The sequence below is a fragment of the Poecilia reticulata genome, chromosome 5 (assembly GCF_904066995.2).
Source record: "Poecilia reticulata chromosome 5, P_reticulata-male-v2, whole genome shotgun sequence".
Lineage (NCBI taxonomy): Eukaryota > Metazoa > Chordata > Actinopteri > Cyprinodontiformes > Poeciliidae > Poecilia > Poecilia reticulata.
The window spans coordinates 3,613,809-3,638,689 of record NC_088834.1 but is presented as its reverse complement, the minus strand read 5'-3'; the positions used below and the strand labels follow the sequence as shown (position 1 = coordinate 3,638,689).

The window sequence follows — 24,881 nt, the reverse complement described above, 5'->3', positions numbered from 1 at the left end:
CCTGTACAACTCGAATAAATAATATACCAGTGGGAGGTCACGTATGGTCATCTTGATCAGGGGTCATATTTGACTCAACTACTTCAAAAAGGGATCAGAACTAAAATCTAAGTGTGGGTGTATTAGTTTTGAGAAAATGGCAAAGTCATTTCTTACAAACCCCAGATCATCAGAAGGCTCCCATATAAGCAGAGCACAAATCTGAAATGTGTATTTGTATATATGAGAATGAGAATATTAATAAGTTTGATTTGATGGTTTCAGCAATGATAAATATAGGATTTTAACAATTGTTTGGTTACCATCTGATGCTACAAATTCAATCTTTTCTTTGCGTTTAAGCTTTGATTTGTTCATAAACCTGTCTCAGCAAATAAGCACATTGGTTCTGAAATGCTGTTTTTGTTGCTGAGTGGGAGATTAGAGAACTGTTATGATAATGTGTCTTCATTAAGGATAACGCTCCAGCGGAAAAATATATATAACATGGTTAAGTACGTGGGTATGAAACGGTGTGTTTGAAGTAGGACTGTACGAAATGAGGGAACAAATTGGCAAAGAGCCGTTTTTCTTCTTTCACAAACGGAGATCTCCATTGTGGCTCCTATCTTTAGAGACACCAACAATAAGGTAACAAGCCCACTCTGAGCCAAAATGGCGCCTATTTCCATTTAAACGAGAAGCCAATTAAATTCACGAAAGTCTGTACCAGCCAATCACAATCCTTCTGGTGGGCGGGGCCAGGCTGAACCGGGAGGAGCTCATTTGGGGTGTTGTGAATTCGTGGAACCAAGAAATCTTGAGTGGGAGTTGTCGGGCCGATTTGTTTTGTGTTTTCTTTGCCAATTCGCTCCGATACCGAAGCGCCAATCGCGGCTATGCCCGGAATAGAGAAGCTGCCATTGGAGGAGACGTTGGAGGACAGTCCGCAGGTAACTGTTGTTTCCCCCGGACCACCGCTAACGGTTCGTTAGCCGCTAGCTAGGCTAAGAGTGTTTGTCACCATCCAGCAGAGTGCTCCAGCTCAATGCTAACAGTCTGTAACCCGAATGGATCAGTTGATCCCCGTTTCCGCTGGGCTGCCCTGTCAATAAAACTACCGGATGCCGGTAAAACGTCTCGGTAATCAGAAATCTAACTGCCACCGTTTCCCTAGCCAATCCCGCATCATTCCCAGTGACGACACCCAACCCACTGGTCACAAACCAGTGACATCCGGCGGCTTCCTGTCACTTTTGCATAAAAATCCGCTTAGTGATACTGTAACCCTTATCTGCTGCAAATGTGAGGCAAAACACCTGCTGTGACGTCACATGTTGGCTGCAGAATGTCGTACCTGACAGCGTTATGCATCGAGTCTGAAAAGATGAAATGTAACGATTATTTGTAGTTAGATGGGATCTGATGTTTGTTTTGTAATGTTGTTTTTTTGCTCAGCTCCTTTTCACAATCCTGAACAGGAAGAGCTCCCAGTTCAACCATCAAACTCCCACTTGAAGAAAACACTGAGATACTTAAAGGGGCAGTAATGTTTGTTTTACAGGCAGAGAGTGCCATGTCATAGCACAGTCAATTATCTGTGTTACCTTCAGTTTTTATAAAAATGCTATACATATAATATGACCTATAAGAAAAATGACATTGATATTTAATCCCTAGAAATTGGGCCTCTGTCTCTTTAAAAATTCCTTGTCTTTCTGAAACAACGCCTCCAGGAAGTCACCACAACATCGCTCTTAATCCTTTAACAACGTTTTTACCAACGTTGCACTGAGAAGCAGCTCGTAAAGTTCAGCAGATGTGCAGTTCCTTCAGGTGTTTGCTAATTTCTGCTGGCTAGTCTGAAGGAGCTGAGTAGTAGTTCTGCTTTGTGAGGCTGGAACCTCTGAAGCTTGGAAACTGCAGCTCCTTGAAGGCGGGGCTAGGTCAACCCAGGTGTTTTGGACAGCTGAATGGTTGCCGTGCCGATTACAGTTTTTCTCAGATATGCGTGAAAGAATCAAGGGAATACTCCAGGTACGTTTTGGATGAGAGAATAACTTTAGAACATGATGCAAAGCTCAGAAAAGTCTGTTTAAGTTCTGGGCAGTCCATCTTCTTATCTATGGGAACCATCATGGCCTCAGACATGGAGGGAGGTCGTGACCTGGAGATGCCAACAGAGCCACCGCCTCTCCATGATGACACAAACTGGATCTGTGACTAGTTGCAGCCCTGGAGGAGTCCAACCTGTGTGGAGAGCAAGCCAGAACTAGCTTGGTGGCAGAGGCGGATTACAAATCTGTGTTTTCTTCACCAGTTTCACCAGAGCTTTAAAAAAAATATTCAAACTGGTTTAGGAAACTTTGCAACGAAAGATGTTTTACTCAAAACATCAACCAGATTTGGAAATATTTCACCAATAGGAGACATTTCTACAAACATTTGTGCATGCTGCACTACAAAAACAGAAAATCTTGCCAAGTAATTTTTGATCTAGTTTATCTTGGTGCACTTGAAATAAGACGAAACTAATTCATATGTCGCTTTTCAACAAGACATGGACGCTTGGTTTAAGTCAATGAGTCTCTAATATTAACCTATTTGACTGATTACATGGGAAATGTCTTGTTAAAAGTGAAATTACCTGTGAAGGAACTAGAACCTTTTAATAAATATTAAAGAATTACTGACTTAAAACAAAATATTTTTTTGTGGAAAAGTTACTTTTATGTTAGTTTTGTCTTATTTTAAGGGAAGGGTTAGGAAGGGAAGGGTTAGGGAAGGGTTATATTAAAACTAGACTGACGTGTGAGTGAAATATCGTGGAGACACACCTTGAGTGCTGTGGGGACGTTTAGCAGATGTGGGTGTGGATTTGCTCAGTCAGCGCTCATTGAGATCCTGTGTGTCACGCTGACTTCCTTCTTGCTCCTGTCGCTTTCTACTTTCTGCCTGTAGACGCGCTCCCTGCTGGGAGTGTTTGAGGAGGACACCGCCGCCATCTCCAACTACTGCACACAGCTCTATCAGGCCATGCAGAGGATTTATGATGCACAGGTACAGGCCTGCAGGAGTGGTGCATCTTTAACTCTGTTGGAGCCTCAACATCACAGGGATCCATGTTTGTGTTGCAGAATGAACTGAGTGCAGCGACGCACCTGACCTCCCGACTGCTGAAGGAGTACGACAAACAGGTAGAAACCAGGAAAATGCAAACGTCTGGTAGGGCTGGGCGATGCGGCTTCAAAATAAACCTCAGATTTTCTCATACCTGAACCGATTTCCTATTTTAATGCATTTCATTTTCTGAAACAAATGATGTTATAAAAGACAGAAAATATTTTCAAAAAGCAGTTTTTATTTCAATCATCCCAACTGGAGTTTCAGGGCCAGGCTACAAAATGTTATATAAATATAGTCATAACTAGAAATTTTTTTATTTCCTGCGAAAATGCAGAGTGAAAATTGCAGAAGCATTTGAAGTCAGAAATGTAAGAAAGAGGCAGCAGAATAAAGCCAGCGTTGTAGAACTCCAGACCGGTTTCAGTCTCGGACATTGAGGACTCTGGATTTACAAGACTGGTCAAAACCACAACTGTGGAAATGTCACTAAACTGCCAGCATATTGTCCAGTTTATTTAACATCCTTGTCTTCCTAGATGGAAAACATACAAATTTGAATGCAAGCAGTGATGTGACTCATTGCTAATTAGATTTTTGTTACCGCTGTCACTCATCACCTACGATCGATTTATCATTTACTTTTTTTAATTGATTGATTTAGTTTCCTCTGCTACGCTACACATTTCAACACCATGCTGCTAGCACTTCACAACAACTCGTAGGCGGATGCAAGAGCGCCGCCCTCCGCAAATAATGATCCAACACTTTTGTAGATGTCATTTTAAAAGAGAAGTAAATTAAAGGGTCAAAAACGAAGACATTTTTAGATTAATCTCATAATCTACGTGTCTCCGTTCTACCTAGCAACAGACCATCAACATATTTTCATTGGTTGTGTCAAAATGTGGTACAGTTAGACCCCCACACAGTAAGGCGGAAATGATCGATCATATTCCTTGCTTTATTTTCAAGTAAATAACCACAAAACCAATATAAAAATACCACTTTTATAAAATTTGAAGTCCGTACTGTCCACCAAAGGTGAAATGAACACTCGGTATGCCGTCTGTGTTATTACGAAGCCTTATAAATGTGTCACGTGCTTGCCCGCTCCACAGCGGGTTTCGTCCCGGTAGGGTTAACCAAACCCAGCATTCTGTGTTTCTGCTGCAGCGTTTTCCTCTAGGGGGCGACGATGAGGTGATGAGCTCCACCCTGCAGCAGTTTGCTAAGGTCATTGATGAGGTGAGTCCCGGTTCTGGGACAGATGGGACCGCGGTTCAGAGCGCGTCCTAACGTCCAGTGTCCCTGTCTCTGTCCAGCTGAGTTCCTGTCACGCTGTCCTGTCCACCCAGCTGGCCGACGCGATGATGTTCCCCATCTCTCAGTTCAAAGAGCGAGACCTGAAGGGTAGGAAACCGTAACCGTCCAATCAGAACCAGTCAGAACCGGCCAATCAGAACTCACTGTCACTTTCTACAAAGGGAGCAACAACTGTGAAGTTGAAATGAATCATGTGGCACAGAAATGTTATCCTTTTTGTTATGAAAAATGCAAAAACTCGAATTAAAATGTATTTATTTGTCAAGGGAAAGTACACATGAATTAACATCATATAATGTAAACGTGCCCAAGTTGGGCAAATTGAGCTAATTTTCATCAGTAGTCCCAACCTAAAATTGAACAAAATTAAAATCACACATCATCTATAATTAATTAATTGCTATAATTACTGCGACAGACTGGCGACCTGTCCAGGTGACCCCGCCTCTCGCCCGGAACGTTAGCTGGAGAGGAACCAGCAACCCTCCAGACCCACTAAGGAACAAGGGTGTAAAGAAAATGGATGGATCATCTATAATTACACAAGAAAATTACAAGAAGCAAAACAAAGCAATTATTTTATCAAAACAAACTAAATACAGAATATTTTGGTGAAACATACCAGCCTGATTTCTGTACAGATATAATCTGTAAATCACTTTAGATGCATTCTAGGTTCTTTTCTTGCTGCGGAGCAGAGGGTGAGGGGGCGGAGCTTGTTGAAGCTCGTTAAAATTTTCAGGCTAAGTCCATTGTTTTGAAAAAGTTGCATACTGCAGCTTTAAGCAAGCTAGTTGGCACAGAAACAAAGATTACAGAAAATGTAATAAAATGCAACACGTGCTGCTGACGTCGATAACATTTCTAATCAGCACAAATGGACGTTTTGAGGATATTTCCTTACCTTCCTGGTGTTTTTGTCTTTCCAGAGATCCTCACGCTGAAAGAAGTCTTCCAGATAGCCAGCGATGGTAAGACAGTGAAGCTGCCACTCATCTGTTTTTCCTTCCATCATATTTTCCAAAGTCAGAGGAGTTTCAGCATTTATCTGTTAATCAAATTTTTGGATTTTGAAGATTTAAAAAAAATCTTCTCCAGTTCAGAGTGATGTCAGCACGCCCAGGGCGGCCATCTTGTTTGACAGACATGTTTTATAGCTTCTGTTTATTAGGGCTTTGAATTCAGGTTAGTTCTGGGACGGAGTATTGGGGCCAGGCTCAGAATTAAGATGTAATATTAGGAGAATAAAGTAGTAATTTTATAAGCACTCCAGCATGGAAAATAACAAAAACTGATTTGCTTTTGTTGGCAGATCATGACACGGCAATTAACAGATACAGCCGCCTGTCGAAGAGGAGGGACAATGACAAGGTAACGACATCTCAACCCAAAGTAACATTTTTACCATCTGATCTCCTAACGACCAACCAGAGTTTTCCCAAAAAGCTGTCTTTACTTTTCTTTTTCCTGGAAGCAAATTGGTTTTGCTGCAGAGAGAAACCCCATGAGAGGGTAAAGTTTTGTTGTTGTCGTCGTAGGTTAGAGCGGAGGTGGTGGAGGACGTCTACACCTCACGCAAGAAGCAGCACCAGACCATGTTGCACTACTTCTGCGCCCTGAACACACTGCAGTACAAGAAGAAGACGGCTCTGCTGGAGCCACTACTGGGCTACATGCAGGCTCAGGTACACACACACACAGAGACACACACGCAGAGAGACACAGACACACAGAGCACAGAGACAGACAGAGACACACACACAGAGACAGACACACACAGAGCACAGAGACACACACACACACACACACACAGAGAGACATAGACACACACACACGGAGACACACACACGCACGCAGAGACACACACACACACAGAGACACAGACACACACACACACACACACGCAGACAGACAGACACACACAGAGAGACACATTTATTCCATCTCATATTGTTTTTGGACCGTTCACCAGTTTTACTGCATTTTGCTTTTTCTAATGTCATGCAGCTTTTATTTTGAAATATTTATCTATCTGCCTTCCTACAAACAACAAATTGGACCAAATATAATTGCAAAACTCATATTTCTGTCTATCCAAGGTGTCACTATGGATGAACACATTTTTGTTAGTTTTTCCATTAGAATTGTCGAATTGTTTTCTCTCCACCGCCCTCCACCAGAGTGTTGGTTGGTCGTGATGCATCGATTTAAATTACTATCAACTAATTTAGTAATCGATTAATCTGTACGTTGAGTATACAGACTCTATTTGCTGGAAGAACAACACAGTTAAAGCAGTAATAAAGCCAAAACTGTGCAAAGAATATTATACATTTTGCATTTAGATGAAAAACCTTCTTTGTTAATATGTTCAAACCCAGAACTGTCATGGTTTTAGCTTCACCTGGTTCAAATTCTGTCGAATCCTCCTATTAATTCTGTAGAATCCTCCTATTAAGCACCTTTTGCATCTAACCCATTAGTTGGTAAATTGAAAAAGTATTCATACTTATTTAAGTATTTATTTAGTTCCTTTGCTGTGTTCTTGCATCTTAGACAGAAAAATGTTTATTTTCTTCTTTAGGAAAGGCATTCATTTGTTTATTTACTTACATTTTTACACATTTTAACATATTATAAAGTAAGATTAAGGAGTTTAAAGAAAAATCTGCAGAAAGTGATAAGTTTTTATTTGATTACTTAAACAAACGCTAGTTGCAGCCGTACACAACAACTGGGTTAAAAACTTTTGATGAAAAATGTTTAATATCCTGTCCCATCTTGTTGATTTTAATGTAATTTGTTGTGTGCAGATCAGCTTCTTTAAGCTGGGCTCTGAAAACCTCACCCAGCAGTGGGAGGACTTCCTGGGAACAATAGGAACCAGCGTCCAGAAGTAAGAGCCTCCAGCTGTCGCCGTAATCAGGAGCTATATTCTTAGCGGTAAACATGTGAACCGTGTCTGCAGCGTGCGCCGGGAGATGGAGGAGGAGGTGGGCCAGATGCAGGAAAACATCCAGCAGATGGAAAGGTCATGTGACCCTCTGTATGCGCCATGTGACCCTGACCCCGCCCACTCGCCCGTTTGTCGCAACCTCACCAGGAAGCAAGGCTACCTTTACATCCGCAAGTAAGACGCAAGCTGCTCCTGCGTGTTTTTGCTCTTCTACTGCTGTTTTATCAGAGTCCGTGTTTTCATTGTTTCTCAGGTAAAATGTAACGTTTCGGGGTTCATGGAGGATTTATGGGCAGTCATAATGTGTTTGTGTTTTCATTTTGGGTAGACACAGATGGGTTTTATTTGAAGGCCAAGGTCAGAAAATATATTTCTGTTTCGTTAAATCCTTAGGAGAAGTTCAACATGTTTGTGTTTTCTTTTGTCCTGTAACAGGTTTAGATGGAAAATGATTTGTGCCACTTTTATCCATTCTGACTGTGATGCAATAATTCTGTTTTTAATCATAATTGACTGATTAATCAATCAATCAACTTTATTTGTATACTGCATTTTGGGCAACACAGCAGTTCAAAGTGCTTTATGTCGTGAAAACGTAAAAAAACATCATAAGCACATCATTTAGTCAACAATTGTGAAAACCAATAATCGACATTTTATTTCGTCAAATGCCATATATATTGATCAATATATTGATCAATGTTTCATTTATAATGTTTCAGAAGCAGCTCTGACCATCTGGATTTTTTGTTGTGGTTTAAAGGAGCTCAGTGTTTCGGCTGTTTTGCAGTTTTCTGGATCACGTTTAGCAGGTTTCAGATTTGTGTTGCATAGAAGCTGAATGCTGCTTCTCCAGGTTTGGTTCTGGTTCTGGTTCTGGATGTGGAGCAGTTCCACCAGATGTTTGCTAATTGCTGCTGCCGCTAGTCTGGAGGGGCTAGTTTTGGCAGATTGTAGCCGTTTTGCTGAGCATTTGGAGTTAAACGCGACTCCTCTGTGTGTCTGGCAGTAAGACGGGCCTCGTGTCGTCGTCATGGGAACGTCAGTACTTCTTCACGCAGGGAGGGAACCTGATGCAGCAGGGCCGCGGCGAGGTGGCGGGCGGCCTGGTCACGGACCTCGATAACTGCTCCGTCATGGCCGTCGACTCGGACGACCGTAGATTCTGCTTTCAGGTCACGTCCTTCGACGGCAAAAAGTGAGATTTCTGCTTCTCTGTCCCTTCCATCGCTCTCCTGAGTTTTTAACTTATCCACGGCTCTTTCTTTCTTATTTGTGCCATCAGAGTCGTGACGCTGCAGGCGGAGAGCAGGAAGGACTGTGAGGAGGTAAAATGATTTCCTGTCATCCATCTCCTTCGTTAGCTGACGTTTCCTGACGCTGAGTCTCTGCTGCTTCCTCCAACAGTGGATCGCAACCATCAACAACATCTCCAGAAGGATCTACCTGAGCGAGAACGCAGAGGTGTGTTTTCTGTTTCACAGGCATTTCATTTTTAATCCGCCCTATTAGAACAGACGCAGAGCAATCCTCCCCCAATCATTCACTTGTCAGCAACTGACCAATCAGTGTTGCAAGTGCAGTACTTGCAGCATTTGTCATCACAAACATGCTGCAGTCAGAGAGATTTAGAGGAAAATAATAGATGATCACGGTTGCTGTTAATTAGGCTAATTAGGCAAATAACTAAACTAAAAAAACTATACTTAGGTATCCCCTTTGTAATGATAAGCAAATATATTAGTATTGCTTCCTAATATATTATCTGGAAGTAATCTGGCTAACGGTTTAAGGGCTCTGTGTTAACAACAGCTAAGTGTCAAACAAACACAACTCTGTTAAATTAAAACAACAATGCTAAGCATCTAATCATTTCCAGATCAATAAGTGAAGGTAGTTATTTTAAGATTTTATGCGTCTAGATTCCAACAGTAGCTCTATGGCAGCATTAAAACTTAACCTGCAGTAACTGCTGTACTTAAACACGTTTCATGCTACTGTTTATTTATTAACATTTTGCTGAAGGCAGATTTCCACAAGTCGGTTTTATTTAAGTCATTACTCACCCATTTTGTAGGTGCAAAATGTGTCCCACAGCATTCACACTCGCATCCAACCAGACTTTCTGTCCCTCTTCACTTTACCTCTTGGGTTTTGTTGATTTCTCCGTTATTTCCCGCCAATAACCTTACAGACATGACGTAGGACTAGTTAATGAATTTTTTTGCCCATCGTCTTTGCCTCAGTGTTGGTTTACAAGTCAAAACTGACTCAAAACATGTCTCTCGTAACGCATTGAGGTCCGTTACGTCTGCTATGATAGCAGTTTGCTGAGGAAAGCTCTACTTCCGCAAGGGAGCGGCGCTGGTGAAGTAGAGCTTCTCTTGGTTGAGTATAATATTTTTAAAGAGGGATTTAACACAGTCGTAGTGATAATTAACGTCTCTCTAAAACTTTGATATGAAATTTAAAAGCAGCTGTGTTTCTGGTAGGAGCTGGCAGCCAGAGTGAACCAAACCGCCCTGGAAGCGGTGACACCGTCGCCGTCGTTCCAGCAGAGACACGAGAGCATGAGACCCAGCAGGTGAGGATGGGAAACGCAGCAGGCTGCCCCCTGCTGGCGAGTCTGATCACTGCGTCTGTTCTCTCCGTTCCAGTAAGGGCCGAACGGGCCGAACGAGCAGCATCAGCTCAGTCGGTTCTGAGCCGTCGCCCGCTCTGTCTGTCCTCTCGTTGGACGCGCTGGTTGCTCCGGACACGCCCATCCAGTTTGACATCATCTCCCCCGTCACAGAGGAGATCTCGGGTCAGAACAAGACGGCAGCGCAGCCCGGCAGGTGTCTGACAGAACCTTTTTATTCCTCACACTCACAGGGTTTTCTTATGAAATAAAGTAGATTTAATGAACGATGTCTGATCTTTATCAGCCTCTAAGTACATGAGAACAAAAACACTCCAGAATTATTTAATCCCCAAAGATGGAGTCTTTGGAAATGTTGCGTTAAAAACCTGATACACCAAATGCAGAGCCAGGTAATTAGAAAGAAGTTACTAATAAATCAGGTGCTTCTAATGCTACATGCTCAAATTTCAACAGATCGGGTAGTAACTAGTTACATTTACTCAATTACATTTACATTACAGTAACATTTTTGAAAAAAAAAAAAAAACTATTTTTAGGAGTATTTTTACTACGCTGTATTTTTTACTTTTGCTCAAGTAAAGTTTTTGGATTTTCTACCAACTGGATGAAAAACAAACATGTTTTAACCAAACATTCACCAGACACACACCTGCAGGTTTTGTTAAAGTTTCATCAGTTTTTTATTGAAAGGAACATTCTCTTTTGCCTGATTGTTATTTTTTGTTAATTGAAATGTCATTTTTTTTTAGTTCATTTGTTTTGTTTTTATCTCCAAAGTGTGAATCAAATCTTACCTTGAGAAGAGAACAAACCCTGCTAAACGTGATCCAAGCAGCAGGTTGACATGACCGCTTGTGTTTCTGCAGAAGGAGTAATCCGTTTGGAGAATCTGGAGATAACGCAGCGGAGGACAGTGAAGGTACTTCCTGTTTACCTGCAGAATTTACATTTATTCTCTTGTTTGAACCTCATTATTTCCAGTCAGGTGTCTAAAGCAGCAGCACCTTAAGATGAAATGTTTCTTTGGTTTTTCTGCCTCTGCTGCCCAGAATTGGACAATTATGGAGCCAGAAATAAAACTAAATAGTTAATAATTAAGTTTATCTTTTGTTTAAATGTTGCTCATTAAAGTTTCTAGAAATAAACATTAAACTTGTATTTTTCTTTCCCAATAAGTTTTAAATTGAGCATTTAATTAATAATTGAAGGCAGGGAAGTCCAAAGTGTGGCTTGTGGGCCATTTGAGGGCCTCTGACACATTTTTTGTGGCCCCAACTGCAGTTCAAGAATGATACAAATTTGTTTATTAAACTTTGTGTTTTTAATCAAACATAATTTTCTTGCAATAGAAAATGTTAAGTATGACAAAAATTTATAACTAAGCTTTTATAAGAAGAACCACATCTAAAAAGCCAAATTAGTTTTTATTTAATGTATTAAAGCATTTTGAAAGAACTAAATCATGTTCTTATAACTGAGAAGAAATCTGTTTAAAAATTATTTGAAAACTAGATGCCTTTATGCCAATACAGCAAAATCCTTTTGACTTTTTGGATCTATGATGACTAAGTTTAACCTTTTCATACAAATAGGACAAAAGAAATCGGATGACTATTTACTTGATTGTTTTTTATTTTTTAATTTTCCTGGACCGCCAACACTTTTGACTTGACGATTTTGTCCCATGTGAGAAAAAGTTTAGTTCAAGTTTTGCTTCTACGTTAAAATGTCAGCACAAATAAAGTCGAGTAGTTGAAGACAAGCAGCCGTTTTCTGGTCCAGATTCGATCCTCCACCAGCTGTTCATCGTTCGGTTCCTCGGGTCGATGGAGGTGAAGACCGCCGAGTCAGCAGACGTCATATCGGAGACCATGAGGCAGATCTTAGCCGCCAGAGCCATCCACAACATCTTCAGGATGACCGAGTCTCACCTGCTGGTCACCTGCGACTGCCTCAAGTAACCACAACACCCTCTGTTTGTTGGGCGAGGAAACGTAGCATGTAGCTCACAAAACAAGGCCACAAATGATGCTAACTTCATGAGAACAAGTAATATGATTTTAGGAACTAGATATTCCTTTGTTTATAAAAGAAACTAATAACAGTCTGTTTTAAATCACAGGAGTTTAGCAGCAAACCGAAAACGTAGCTAAAACTGACACCAAAAAACAGGCAAAGTTTTTCTTGTTAGTCTTAAATACAGGATGCATACATACATTTTTTTTTTTTACATTTTTAACTTAATTACTGCTCTGAGTGTTTCTGCGTCAGCAATTAGCCTTTTTCTACGTGTGTGTTCTCCAGTTAACGATGAATCAGTTAGCTGATGATAATCGATTAATCACGATTTATTGTTTCAGCCCTAAAGAATAATGCTGCTTCCTTCTGAAGTTGTATTTAGAAATATATATTAACATACAGTGAACTACGTGAGATTTATTTTAGTAATTAAATAATCATACTTACCTCAGAGCTTCACCTTTTCCTGTTTTATTACTTTAGTAATTCAGTAGTGTATTGATTAATCAGATAAAAACAATTGGCCATTCTTCATATTTTTTAATTTAATCTTGTTAGCTTTTTGATACAATATTAAGCTTAAGTGGTTCAAATAAACTAATAATTTCTTTTAAAAATAAACAAGTTATAACATTCCTTTAGGGAAGATGAACCACATGAAAACCGTACATGTATTGTGAACAGTTTTGGTGATTAATGATTAATCGATTACTAAATTAGCTGACGATTATTTCAATAATTGCGATTGATCCAGTTATTTGTTCAACCTTAATTCAAATTATATTCCATCTTTTAATGAATTAAGGTTGACAACTTTAATATCAAGGAATAATAAATTAGTGAGAAGTAAAATTCTAGAAAATTAATAAATAAAAACTTTTTTTTTTAAAACCCAGTTGTCTCCATTTTTCCAGCTGTTTTTCTACTCTTACCTAAAGCTGAACCCTTTGTCTTCCAGACTCATTGATCCCCAGACGCAGGTCACTCGACTCAGGGTAAGCTGCTCCCAGTCTTCCTCTTTACTCTTGTCCTAGTTAAAGTTTTCCTGTGTCTGCTCCTCACGCTGTCCTCTGACTCGCTGCAGTTCCCGCTGTCCAGCGTCGTCCAGTGTGCGTCCCACCAGGACAACAAGCGGCTGTTCGGCTTCGTCCTGCAGGCGGCCGGCGGCCGAGGCGACTCTCGGGTCGTCTGCTACGTCTTTGAGTCCAACAACGATGGAGAGAAGGTTCTGGTTCTGTTCTCTGAGTCTTATTTCTCACTGAAAATCAATTATTTACATAATAAATTAAAAGGATCTCAGTTATTTCCATTTGCATGATTTATCGTTTTTCTCTTTTGTCTCTTTCCCAAAAACTGGATGACAAAAGTCTTCAGTCTGGTGCTTTGGTCTCAACTAGCCTCTTGTTTTGAAGGACAGTTTTGTTTATATGTAGTACTTTCAGAATTAAATGTTCAGTAGAATTTAAAGTTTATTGATCTTTGAAAATGTGTTCTTGCATTACTATTATGCCATTATTACTAGGGATGCATCAGTTGGACATTTTTGACTGATCGCCAATTAACAATTTTTAAAAAGTCTGACCTGCCCAATCCGAGTTTGGCCAATGCCAATTTTTTATTTATTTTTTTTTGTCTGAAATGTCGCTAAATATAGCGAGAAAGTGGCTGAGTTGGCAACAGTCGGGTGACTATTGTTAACTATAAATGTGCAGACATGACCTGGTGGGCCAGTCCTCTCTGATGGAGCACTCTGAAATTGGTGCACTCCTAATTACCATATTGCATTAAAATGGACTCAAAGCTTTAGTATTGTTGTTTACCTTGTTAACCTCTGGGACAGTTTATCGTCCAGTAATTCTGACCCAGATTTCTGTTTTTAGATTTGCGACAGCATCGGTCTGGCCAAGCAGATAGCATTCCACTCAGAAATGGTGAGTCTGTATCAGAGCTGATTCTCGTTCAGTGGTTCAGTTCTGGTAAACTTCTGTTTGTTTTTCAGGAAAGTAAAGCGGTGGAGAAGAAGAAGGAGCAGGACAAGGCCAAAGAGAAACAGCAGGAGGAGCTCAACAAGCAAAGGCAGATAGAAAAGGTAAAACTGCACCAGAGGACAATAAACAGTAGTCGGAGTTAAACTACTTCGACATCTTTTTACTCAAGTAAATAATTGCCAGGAAATTACTCAAGTAAGATTAAAAAAGTATTTGATTAAAAAAGAACTCAAGTAGTTGAAAGTATTCAGGGGCCAAAGTTACGTTTGTAACACAAAAATATTTTTAACATTTTTGCTTCACCCAGATTTTTCATTTTTATTTCTTGTATATACACATTGAGTGTTGAATGTATGGACTGGGGGGAAATACAATAATCTGTAGAATAAAGTATTCTGCTCGTGGATTTCAAAATTGATCAAAATAGCACAAACAGAAATGTCATTTTGGACATATTTATTTTTGTGGATGTACAGGTGTTGTCCAAGTCTGCCGTTTGGAGTCTCCAAATATCAGTGGTGGAGAAAGTACTCAAAAAATTTACTTAAGTAAAAGTACAAATACACAGTCAAAAATGTACTTAAGTAAAAGTCAAAGTACCACATTAACATTTTACTTAAGTAAAAGTAAAAAAGTCCTGGCTTTTAAAAATACTTAAGTATTAAAAGTAAAAGTACTCGCTGAATGCATTACCTAATCGCTAATATCATTAAGTGTGCCGATCGTATTTAATTTTAATACATCAGAAATGTGCCATTTTAATTAACACTACCACAGATTAAACATGTTCTTATTGTGTTTATTCTCTGTAACAGTTTAGACTTAGATATGTGATTCTATGAATCATAATTTCAGGGATGGAAACATTTTGTCTCCTGTCCTAACATAGCATGAACTTCATTAGTCACATTTATTTAGAAAGAAATCTAACTGAAAGGGGATGTAAAGAAGGTGCGGGCGGGGTGGAGGACATGCAACCAAGGAGCCATGCAGCAGAGTTGTAGTCAAGACCACCGGACCCAAGACCAGCGCCCCGCGCTAAATGACACAATAACATTAAGTTTACCTATCAAAATTGGTTTTCAGATAGATCTGAAAGATCCACATTCCCATAAAAACACCTAGATATTAAATACTTAGAGCTGAAATATATTTAACCAGTATCAATTAAAACTCACTTCATTCTGTTTTGCTTTCATCGCTGTGCTACAATCCGCAGATGTCTCCTGCTATTCCTAGAAAAATAAGCCCTGGGTGGTTGCCCATATTGCATATGTCAGAAACCACAACTGAAACATCGCAATTAACGGTAAATAACTTTCAACTATGAACACTGTCCAACGGCGCAACAAGTAACTAAGCAGAATGAGCATCGTGACTGTTTTCATCCTCCCTCCCACTGCGATGTTTACCACCATGACAGGAGACCAAATCAATCAATGAGCAATGAGCATACTCTGTGTTCATACTTCAACTTATATATATATATATATATATATATATATATATATATATATATATATATATATATATAGCTACCGCAGTGTACACAAGAACAAAGAACGGCTCTCAGTGAGGCTTCAGTCCTTAGGACTTAGTAAAGATCTGTCCAGAAGAATCGGATCGTTCCTGAATGTCATATCACTATATTGCAGACTTTGGTCACAGCGTTGTCCCATATATGCGACACCTCAGTCAACACCTCCACACAATAATTCAGCGCATGAGTGACAACTTTTTTCATCAGATGCAACATGTGTCTCAGTACAGCTAGCTTTGCTAGCACAGATCTTACCTTTCTTTAAGCTTTCCTTCCAAGTGACGCTAAAAGTTGGACGAAGTCCCCACCGTCTGTGAAAGCGAAGCGCTGCTGATTTTACATGTCGCCATATCAATTTATGCAGCGCTATTATGTTATAGACAAACATCTCCTCCCGCTCAGAGGAAACCACTGCGCATGTCTGGAGCTCCGCGTGCGAGTAAAGGTGGAGCCGATGGGTGACAACAGACACTAAGTCACGTTATTGCTCAGATTTTACAGCGCCACCTTAAGACCCTGAACTTCACATTTTAACGGAAAAAAAAACACAATGCGACTTGGATGTAACGAGTAACGCGACAGTTTTGTAGAAATGTAGTGAAGTAGAAAGTACAGATACTTACTGTAAAATGTAGTGGAGTAAAAGTAGAAAGTCCCCATTATTAAATCTACTTAAGTAAAGTACAGATACACGAAAACTGTACTTAAGTACAGTAACGAAGTACTTGTACTTCGTTACTTCCCACCACTGCCAAATATACAAACTTCAAATGACTGTAACTCCTCAGTTCCTCAACATACAGTCACCAATGAGGCTCTAATGAAAGATAATGACCAGAGGAATCGTCTGTTAGAAACATTATTACTCATAGTGGAAATTACTTATAGTTATATAAATAAAATAGCATATCTGGGGGTTTTGGGAGATTAGCGTACAGTCAGACCTTCTCCCCCTTCTTGCAATACACTATCCGTCTGTCCGCCCCCATCCGACTCCCCTCTGCCCCGCGAAGCGCTAAACTGTACACTACCCCGCCCCCACATGAACCCCCCTCCTTCTTCACCCCACCCCCGTACTTCTAACGGTATGGTAGCCCCCTCCCCTCAATGTCTCTCCTTCGACCCCCTTTCTTCACTCCCCCCCACCCTCTTCTTACGATACATTAGCCCCCCACAGTTCGCCCACCCCACCACCTTCTCTCCTTCTTCTTCAAAGCCCCCCGCCCCGTTCCACCCATGCCACCGTTCCCTCGGCCCTCTATTCTCGTTCTTCGGTAGGCTCTACCCACCTCACTCTGACTGCAACAGCGGATGACTAAAAGTTTCCAGTATTCTCAGACCCAAAACTTGTAATCACTCTTATGGCCATAATCATCCACACCTGTGAGTTGTGAAGTTCTGCTGAAGAAACGCATCCAGTTTTGACACTTCTGACAACGTGTCTCTCCGTTGGTGAGAAAAAAATCCTGTAAACACCGTTGGGCATGATGGCGCACAGAGCCTGACTTTGACGCAGCACAGGCGCACGCGGTACGCGTGGTTACGCATGCAGCTGGTGGATTCATGTCAAAACAAACCCCAAAATGCCTTAAATCCTTCTGACAGGACACATGTTGGCTACACGTCGGTGGCTTTAGATTTAGTTTCCGAGTTAGCCAGTCAGAAATATTCCAGAAGGAATACAGGCATGTCAAAACGAGCTCAAGTCCATCCATCCATCCATCCATCCATTTTCTTACACCCTTGTCCCTTAGTGGGGTCAAGGGTGGAGATAGGTACGTTAGCTGGTGCCTATCTCCAGCTAACGTTCCGGGCGAGAGGCGGGGTCACCCTGGACAGGTCACCAGTGTGTCGCAGACGAGTTCAAGTCGCTCTCTGGATATTATTGGCTCAGAAAAAGCCATTTCATAACATTATTGGTCAAATGCGGTGTCAATCAAAAGGGTTTAGGCTTTAGGCTGCACAATAAAAGCGTCATAATGGACACCGGCAGAGTTTAAACCCTTAAATCTCAGCCCCGGAAAATACAATAAAAAAAAAACCGTGGGCATTCTGGTGCGGGTTAAGGGGTTAAAGGACAAATTAGACAAACTGTAATTACAGCAATAGATGTAAGTGTGACTAATTACATTTCACCACGTATGGAAGAATATAAAGTTTTTCACATTATAAAGTGCCTCTAGTTTTTGTGTTATCCATACAAGGTGCGTATAGTACAGTAAAATATTAATGTTTTTATTTGTTTTGGTTTGTGCAATGAGCCACTGACAATTTTCGTCATAGTACCGGCAAGAATATGAAACTATTTTCAGCCCTACTTGGGACCAATAACAGTCCTGAAAAACTGCTGACTCGGTCAACACGCAGGGCGGCAAAGCCCAGTTCAAAGGTCGCATCCAGGTTGTATTTCAAGGGGTGCAGAGGGCTGTGAACGTGGGGCGACGACCCACTTGCGGTTCTATTTTCATTTATAGACTGTACTTTTTCAACAGTTAAAGGATTATTGACTTAAAACATGCGCTTATATTTTGCTGAAGCTACTTATAAATTGTTTTATTTAAAGTGTACAACGTTTTTGCAGGTTGCATGGACAGATCGTTGTAACTTTAGTTTTCCTTTCACTCTCAGAACCTTTTTTTTTTTTTTCCTTGACCTGAACTGCAGGATTTAGAAGAGCAGAGTCGCCTGATCGCCGCCTCAAGTCGCCCTGCTAACCTGCCTGCGCCTGACGGACAGTTCCTGGTGCTCAGCAGCAGCCAATCAGAGGAGAGCGACGTGGGGGAGGAGGGGAAGAAGCGGGGTGAGTCGGAAGCCTGACGGCTGGCGGCGCAGGCGTGATTTTCGGCTTCCAGGTGATTTACGTCTGGTGATCAAACAGCTGAGTGATCAGACTTGAAAATGGACAATGTGATCCTAAAAACTCAATGCAACTCTATGCCAAGAGGAAATGAGAAACGGTTTTTATTCTGTGCAGAAAAAAACACAAAACAAAAACACTGCTTTTATACTGGTTCCGTATTTAGATTACTGGTAAGTTTCTGTTTTTATCGTTCAAGTAAAAGCGAGGAGCCGGATCTGAAGGAGCAGGAGATTTGAACTGTTTCTCCGGCAGGATGCCTCATGATGACTCCGTCTGCATAAATAGAAGAGAAAAATCAGTTTTATTTTGAAAAGGCCTTCCTGTTGTCTGGCATGCTGCATCCAGGCACTGTGGCGTTTTGATTCACCTTAGTTTCTTCTCTTATTTTGAAAAACTGAAGGCATGTACAGACAGATTTGTCAGCACACCTGGTGAATATCTGTAAAAAGCCATTTTATGTGTCGAAATGAATCTTTTATTGCAGCAGCAACATCTCACTCTGCACTGCAAAAACTTCTCACCAAGTATTTTTTGTTTAGGTTCTCGTGCAAATATCTTACTTTTATCTTGTTTCAAGTGTACTAACTTACAAATAACAAGTAACTTTTTCTCTCTCTCCCTGTCTCTATTTTTTTTTTTAAACCTGGTTTTATAGTTTTTCTTAGCAGCATAGTAACAGCCACGTTCATTCTTGACTTCCACCAACTGCTGCTGAACACCATCACCGTCAATCACTCCAAGCAGGAAGGAACCATTTCATGCAGATCCAGGGAGGGCGGGGGGTTCAGGGCAAATATGGATGCATGTGTTTTGGTCTGGGAGGGGTAACATTTAATGTTTACTGCTAAAAACAATCTTCGAAAACACTATGATTAATTTTGTAATTGACAGGGCCCCATTTTTTTAATTTTTATTTCTATGAACAAAAAATAAATAAATTGTGGAGGGCCCCCTGTCGGACAGGGGCCCTCAGAATTGTCATAACTTTCCCCCCTATATAGCTGTCCCTAGTTCCTTGAATGTTCCCCTTGTGTATTTAAGGTCACCTGTATGTTATGTCAGGTGCTGGATCCTATGTTTGCACTCCTGATCTGTATACTCTGTCGAGCTTCAGTCTGTCTCAGTAGCTGTGTTCCTGAGGTATTTGGACCGCATCCAGTTCCAACTACTTCAAAAAGACCAAATCTTGGTATTTTTGTCATGCTTTCAGCAGCAAGGTTTGTCTGCAGTGGGTATATTTCTGTCTTCGACCGTAAGGTGCACAGTGCCTTACGGTCGACAGAGGGCTTCCTTTCAGCAGGAGCGTCTCTGTTTCTGTTAACTGCAGGCTTTATCTCAACAGCAGGCTCTTCATTCATGTCTAGGTCTTCCAAGTTGAATGATTCAATGTCTTCCAAAACTAGATAACCGATGTTCACATGTGGATAGTAGTTTTCATTTATGTCCTGGTCCTCAAAGTCTACTGATTCAAGATATTCTAAAACGGTATCACAGATGTTCACATGTGTAGGGTCTTCATTCATGTCCTGGTTCTCAACGTCTACTGATCCAGGATCTTCCAAAACAGTATCACAGATATTCACGTGCAGAGTCTTCATTGGTGTTCTGTTGACTTTCAGTATTGTCTGGTTCAAGATTGTCCAAAGCAGAATCACAAGGACTCACCTGTATGAAGATTGGATAACACTTGGTTCTTAATGAAGGATTCATTTCGTTGGGAGTCCAAGAAATGTTCTCTGTACTTTCTACAGGCGGTTGTTCCAGACACTCCACTGGTTTGCCTAGTACATGGCAGGGGTCTTCTGAAACACTGTATAAGGTTGTCAAACAACTCTAGGGTTTCATCTACACTAATAGGAGGTTGAGTTTTGTCCTGGTCTTCAGGGTTGACAGAGTCCAAAACAGGATCACAAGGAACCACATCTGTAGGGACTTCACTTGCGTCTTGGCTTTCAAAGTTTTAGTCCTGACTCGGAGGTTGGTCAGACTCAGAGGTCTGTCCTGACTCAGAGGCTTTGTGGGCTTCTTAAACTAGGATGGATTTTTTTTGGAGAATATAGTTCCAATAACTACAAAAAGACCATATCTCAGTATTTTCGTCTTGCTTTCAAAAGTAAGGTTCATCTGCAGTTGTATTATTGGTGCGCACTCTCTAACAGAGAGCTTCCTTTCTGCAGGAGAGTCTCTGTTTCTGTTAACAGCAGACTCTTCATTCATGTCCTGGTCCTCAAAGTCTACTGATTCAGGATCTTCCAAAACAGTATCACAGATGTTCACGTGTAGTCTTCTTTGGTGGACTGTTGATTTTCAGTATTGTCTAGTTCAAGATTGTCCAAAACAGAATTGCAAGGACTCACCTGTATGAAGATTGGATAACACTTGCCTCTTAATGAAGGATTCATTTCGTTGGGAGTCCAAGAAATGATCTCTGTACTTTCTACAGGTGGTTGTTCCAGACACTCCACTGGTTTTCCTAGTACATGCCAGGGTTTTTCTGAAACACTACATAAGGTACTAAAACAACTCTGGGGTTTCATCTACACTAATAGGAGGTTGAGTTTTGTCCTGGCCTTCAGGGTTGACGGGAGTCCAAAACAGGATCACAAGGAATCACATCTGTAGGGACTTCACTTGCGTCTTGGCTTTCAACGTTTGTTAGTCCTGACTCGGAGGTTGGTCCGACTCAGAGGCTGGGTGAGGCTCAACGTCTGGTCCACTCTTAGAGGGTTCTTGCCTCTGAACAACGTCTGAATCATCTGCACAACAGACAGCATGTTGAATGCACTTCCATGCTTTTCTAAGATGGTCTTTTCAAAGATGAATTTTCCTAGGACGTGCCAGGGTTCTTCTGAAACACTGTATAAGATTGTAACAAGTCTTTATGATCCTTATTTTTGTAGATGCAAACATTTTCCTTTGAGGAACAAGATTCTCCAGTAGCAAAGTGGAATGCATATTTAGCGAAACTTAGGAAAATCCTTGTCCTTCTGACACCTCTGAGAGAACATCCACATTTAATTCTCAGAAGGAAGATCAAAACTTTGCTGTGTTCTTCCTGGGATGTTTCTCTAGCAAGATGCAGAGTTGGTCCGTCAGCAGCTTTTTCAATCACTTGCCAAAGAAGTTTGCTGAGAAATTTCCTCTTCTTGCAATCTGGGCTTCTTAGACCAGGATGGATTTTTTTTGGAAAATGTTTTTTTCCCAAAAAAGAGATCGCCCTACCCGTTTTTATTTGGGTTCCATCTCCTAACGGGCATAGGGCAAATGTCAGTGGAACCGCTACATCCAACCAGTTACTCAGCAAGTCCCAGAAGGGTTTGACCATTTTGTATTCCCATATTCAGTGTAAAAAAAGTTCCTACTTTTCATCTGCTCCTCTGCGCAGGAATCTGCTGCGAATGAACGGTAGATGCTCCGCTCGTTTTTGTTTGGTCTGGTCGCAGTCACAAGGTCATATTTATATTTTTTTTCTTCATATTTTACAAAGCGATTCTCTGTCACCTGGTCATCCAGGCAAAGTCGTGAAAACGTATATTTTCTCATGGTGACTCACTATTCTCAAACGTTAGGCACTTCCAACACTATGCATGCGCACAGCAGATCGGACAGCGAAACCCATCGAGTCTGTTAACATCAGCTCAGGTCCTGGGAGTAAATATAATTTTTAATACAGATTTTAAAGTTAAAGGAACTTAAAACAAAAAGTCAGCATCAACGTAAAATTCTAAATATATTGAAGGGGTCATGAAATGTTTATTGAAAAATTAACTACCAAGTCAAATTCTATTTGTTACCTTTTACTACCTTAATTTGAGCTAATTTAATTTACTACCTTTTACTACCGTGTGGAAACCCTGTCACATGAGGCAAGAGGCTGTAACAATGTATAAACCATTAACTAACCTCAACACGCCTGATTAGCGCACCAATCTGCCTAACATGCAACAATTTTAACGCTGGCTGAAACACGGGCTAAAATTAAACGACAACAAACACACAAAAAAGAACCGAAGGAGGAAAGTGAAGTTGGGGACGTTGGAGGAATCTGGAACTACCGTTTTTTACCCTCTCCGCCCCCTTACTATTTTCCCGTAAATATTCCTTCTTCCCGGTGCCAGAAAAGTTTCTCCAACTCTTAATCCAACCGAAGTCCAATAGATAGATGTTCCAGGGTTCGGTTAGCGAGAGCTTGAAATGTCGTCTGACCAGTTTTCGCGCTTCGCAAAGGTTCTGGTTCCCATGATGCAATGCGTAAATTTTAAAATACAGGATATCCAAAAGCGATTTTTTATTGTATTAGAGCCATAATAATAATAATTATTTATTTTTACAAATAAAACTTTTAATTAAAGATTATAATAAACCCGTTTCTGCGTTTTTCTTTTTTTTTTTATTAATGAATTTTGTGGTCCGCGAGTTGTTTAAATCTGACAGTTTTTCAACCCAAGGGCAAAAAGTTCGGACAACACCTGTCTAGAACATTTCTTTTCCTGTGAGATTTTGCTGCAGCAACAAGAATTAGTTTCTGTTTTTACAGATACATACCAGGGTTTGCTCAGGTTTGTCTGTAACTCTGGGAGGATTATTGAAACGAACGCATTTCTTGATTAAATGAAAGTTCACCTTTAGCTCTTAAACACTGCCATGTTTATTAAACCCTGATTTTTGTCTGTCAGGCATTAGCAGAAAGGATGAGTTGCTGCCTGACTGCATTATGCTTATGACTAACGTCCAAACTTTTCGCTGCTTCCTTCAAACCTCTCCTTGTAAAAAAAAAAGAAACATTAAAGGTGCCAAGGTTTTCTAAAACCCTAAAAATCAAGATGCAGAACACTGAAAGGAGACGATCCGTTTAAATATTTAATCCCCAACTTTATTCCCAAATGTAAACATGCAAAAACACAAAATCTTACCAAGTATCTTTGGTCCAGCTTCTGATGCGAATATTTTAATTCTGTTGGCAGATTATTTCACTTAAAACAAGACATTTTCCAATGTTATTAGTGAATTAATCTGTCAGTGGAACTAGAACTTTTTCATCATTATTAAGGAAAAACTGACTTAAAACAAGTTTATACACCTTGCTGATAAGTAACTTACTTGTAATTTAGTGTAATCTTATTTAAAGTGTACTACTAAGGAATTAGAAACTAGACCAAATATACTTGGTAAGATTTGATGTTTCTGCAGTGAACAGATCAGCTGCTGATTAGATTACACAAAACTTCTGATTAAATGTAATTAAAAAAACAAAAATACAGCCACATTTGGACTCAGTTACTGATGTTTTATTTCGAAGTCAATAACCTGCTGCTGTTTTAAAAGCAGTTTTTTGATAATTTCCCTTTTTTGTTGAAACTTTTACTGAGAACTCGTAGAAATAAGAAATTCTACAGCTGGAGAATCTGATGATAGATATTTTCTTCAACAATATCAGAAAATGATTAAGTCAGCAGTTACAGAAACGCCTCAAATGTTCGGAATAAACCTTGGGGATTTTCAAGGCTGTATAATTATAATTATTGACTCTGGAAACGAACAACAAGTTACTTCCAGTGGGAGTAAACGGCTTAATCTGTATATTTATTCCCTCCTGTTTTTGTGTTTTCTTTAACCCATTCTCAGTTCAGCTTGCCAACATTTTAACCCGTTATGAAGTGAAAACATGTTGATTCAGACTCCCTTACATTTCAGATGTTAATGTTACATTAAAAACTACTTTTTTTATCACACAAGCAGAAATTTCTCATCCCTTTTCTTACTTTTGGTCACATTTTGATGAAAAATTAAATCGTCACCAAGCTCTTCAGCATAATGTGTCATAAAGTCTGACTGACTGTTTTTGTTGTTATTGATCTGGTGTTGGTTTATTTCCATTTTTCATGTGAGCTGGGACTGAGTCATGTTGAAAATCTAAATATTAAGCTGGATTTTTCCAAATTACACACACTGGTTGGACCGCAGCGGTCACAGGCTTTGGAAATCCAGCCGTATTTACAGGTTAAGATGGAGATTTAATTATGTTTGTTTGACTTTTTCCTGTTTTTCTTTGATTTTTAAGGGGTGAGATATTTTCTAACTGTGCATAAAAGTGAAGGAGACGCAGAAAAACACAACAGAGTTGATAATTAAGCTGTAAATAAGTTCAGGGCAGATCCGTGTCCCAAGATGATGATGATTAATGAAAAGGTTTCGGTGATTTAAATAAAGCACTAACATTCACCCATCTGAGTCAGCGTTTTCTTTTCTAACCTCATTTTTGGTCAAATTTGTTGAATCGCTTTTGAATTATTTTTTTTAAAGATCATGTGAGGATCGAATATTTTCACTCGTTTAAGTTTTTGTCACATTTCAAACAAAAACTTCAATGTATTTTTTATTGAGATTTCATGACACAAAATGGGATGAACATGTTACTTTACATGCAATTGAAATAGATAAATAAA

The 24,881-nt window shown here is 40.2% G+C and overlaps 1 protein-coding gene across 1 annotated transcript; it reads left to right on the top strand.

Annotated features, from left to right (window-relative positions):
- The first annotated feature begins 718 nt into the window (after positions 1 to 718).
- On the top strand, positions 719 to 24,657 carry appl1 (adaptor protein, phosphotyrosine interaction, PH domain and leucine zipper containing 1). Its single transcript, XM_008408390.2, has 22 exons — positions 719 to 932; positions 2,941 to 3,039; positions 3,117 to 3,176; positions 4,279 to 4,350; positions 4,428 to 4,515; positions 5,358 to 5,399; positions 5,741 to 5,799; positions 5,967 to 6,113; positions 7,242 to 7,324; positions 7,397 to 7,558; positions 8,394 to 8,582; positions 8,670 to 8,712; positions 8,792 to 8,848; positions 9,877 to 9,968; positions 10,042 to 10,221; positions 10,895 to 10,947; positions 11,811 to 11,985; positions 13,006 to 13,042; positions 13,132 to 13,272; positions 13,928 to 13,978; positions 14,047 to 14,136; positions 18,240 to 24,657. Exons 1-22 carry the CDS (start codon positions 879 to 881, stop codon positions 18,390 to 18,392), a joined length of 2,127 nt encoding a protein of 708 aa, XP_008406612.1. The 5' UTR covers positions 719 to 878; the 3' UTR covers positions 18,393 to 24,657.
- Positions 24,658 to 24,881: the final 224 nt, after the last annotated feature.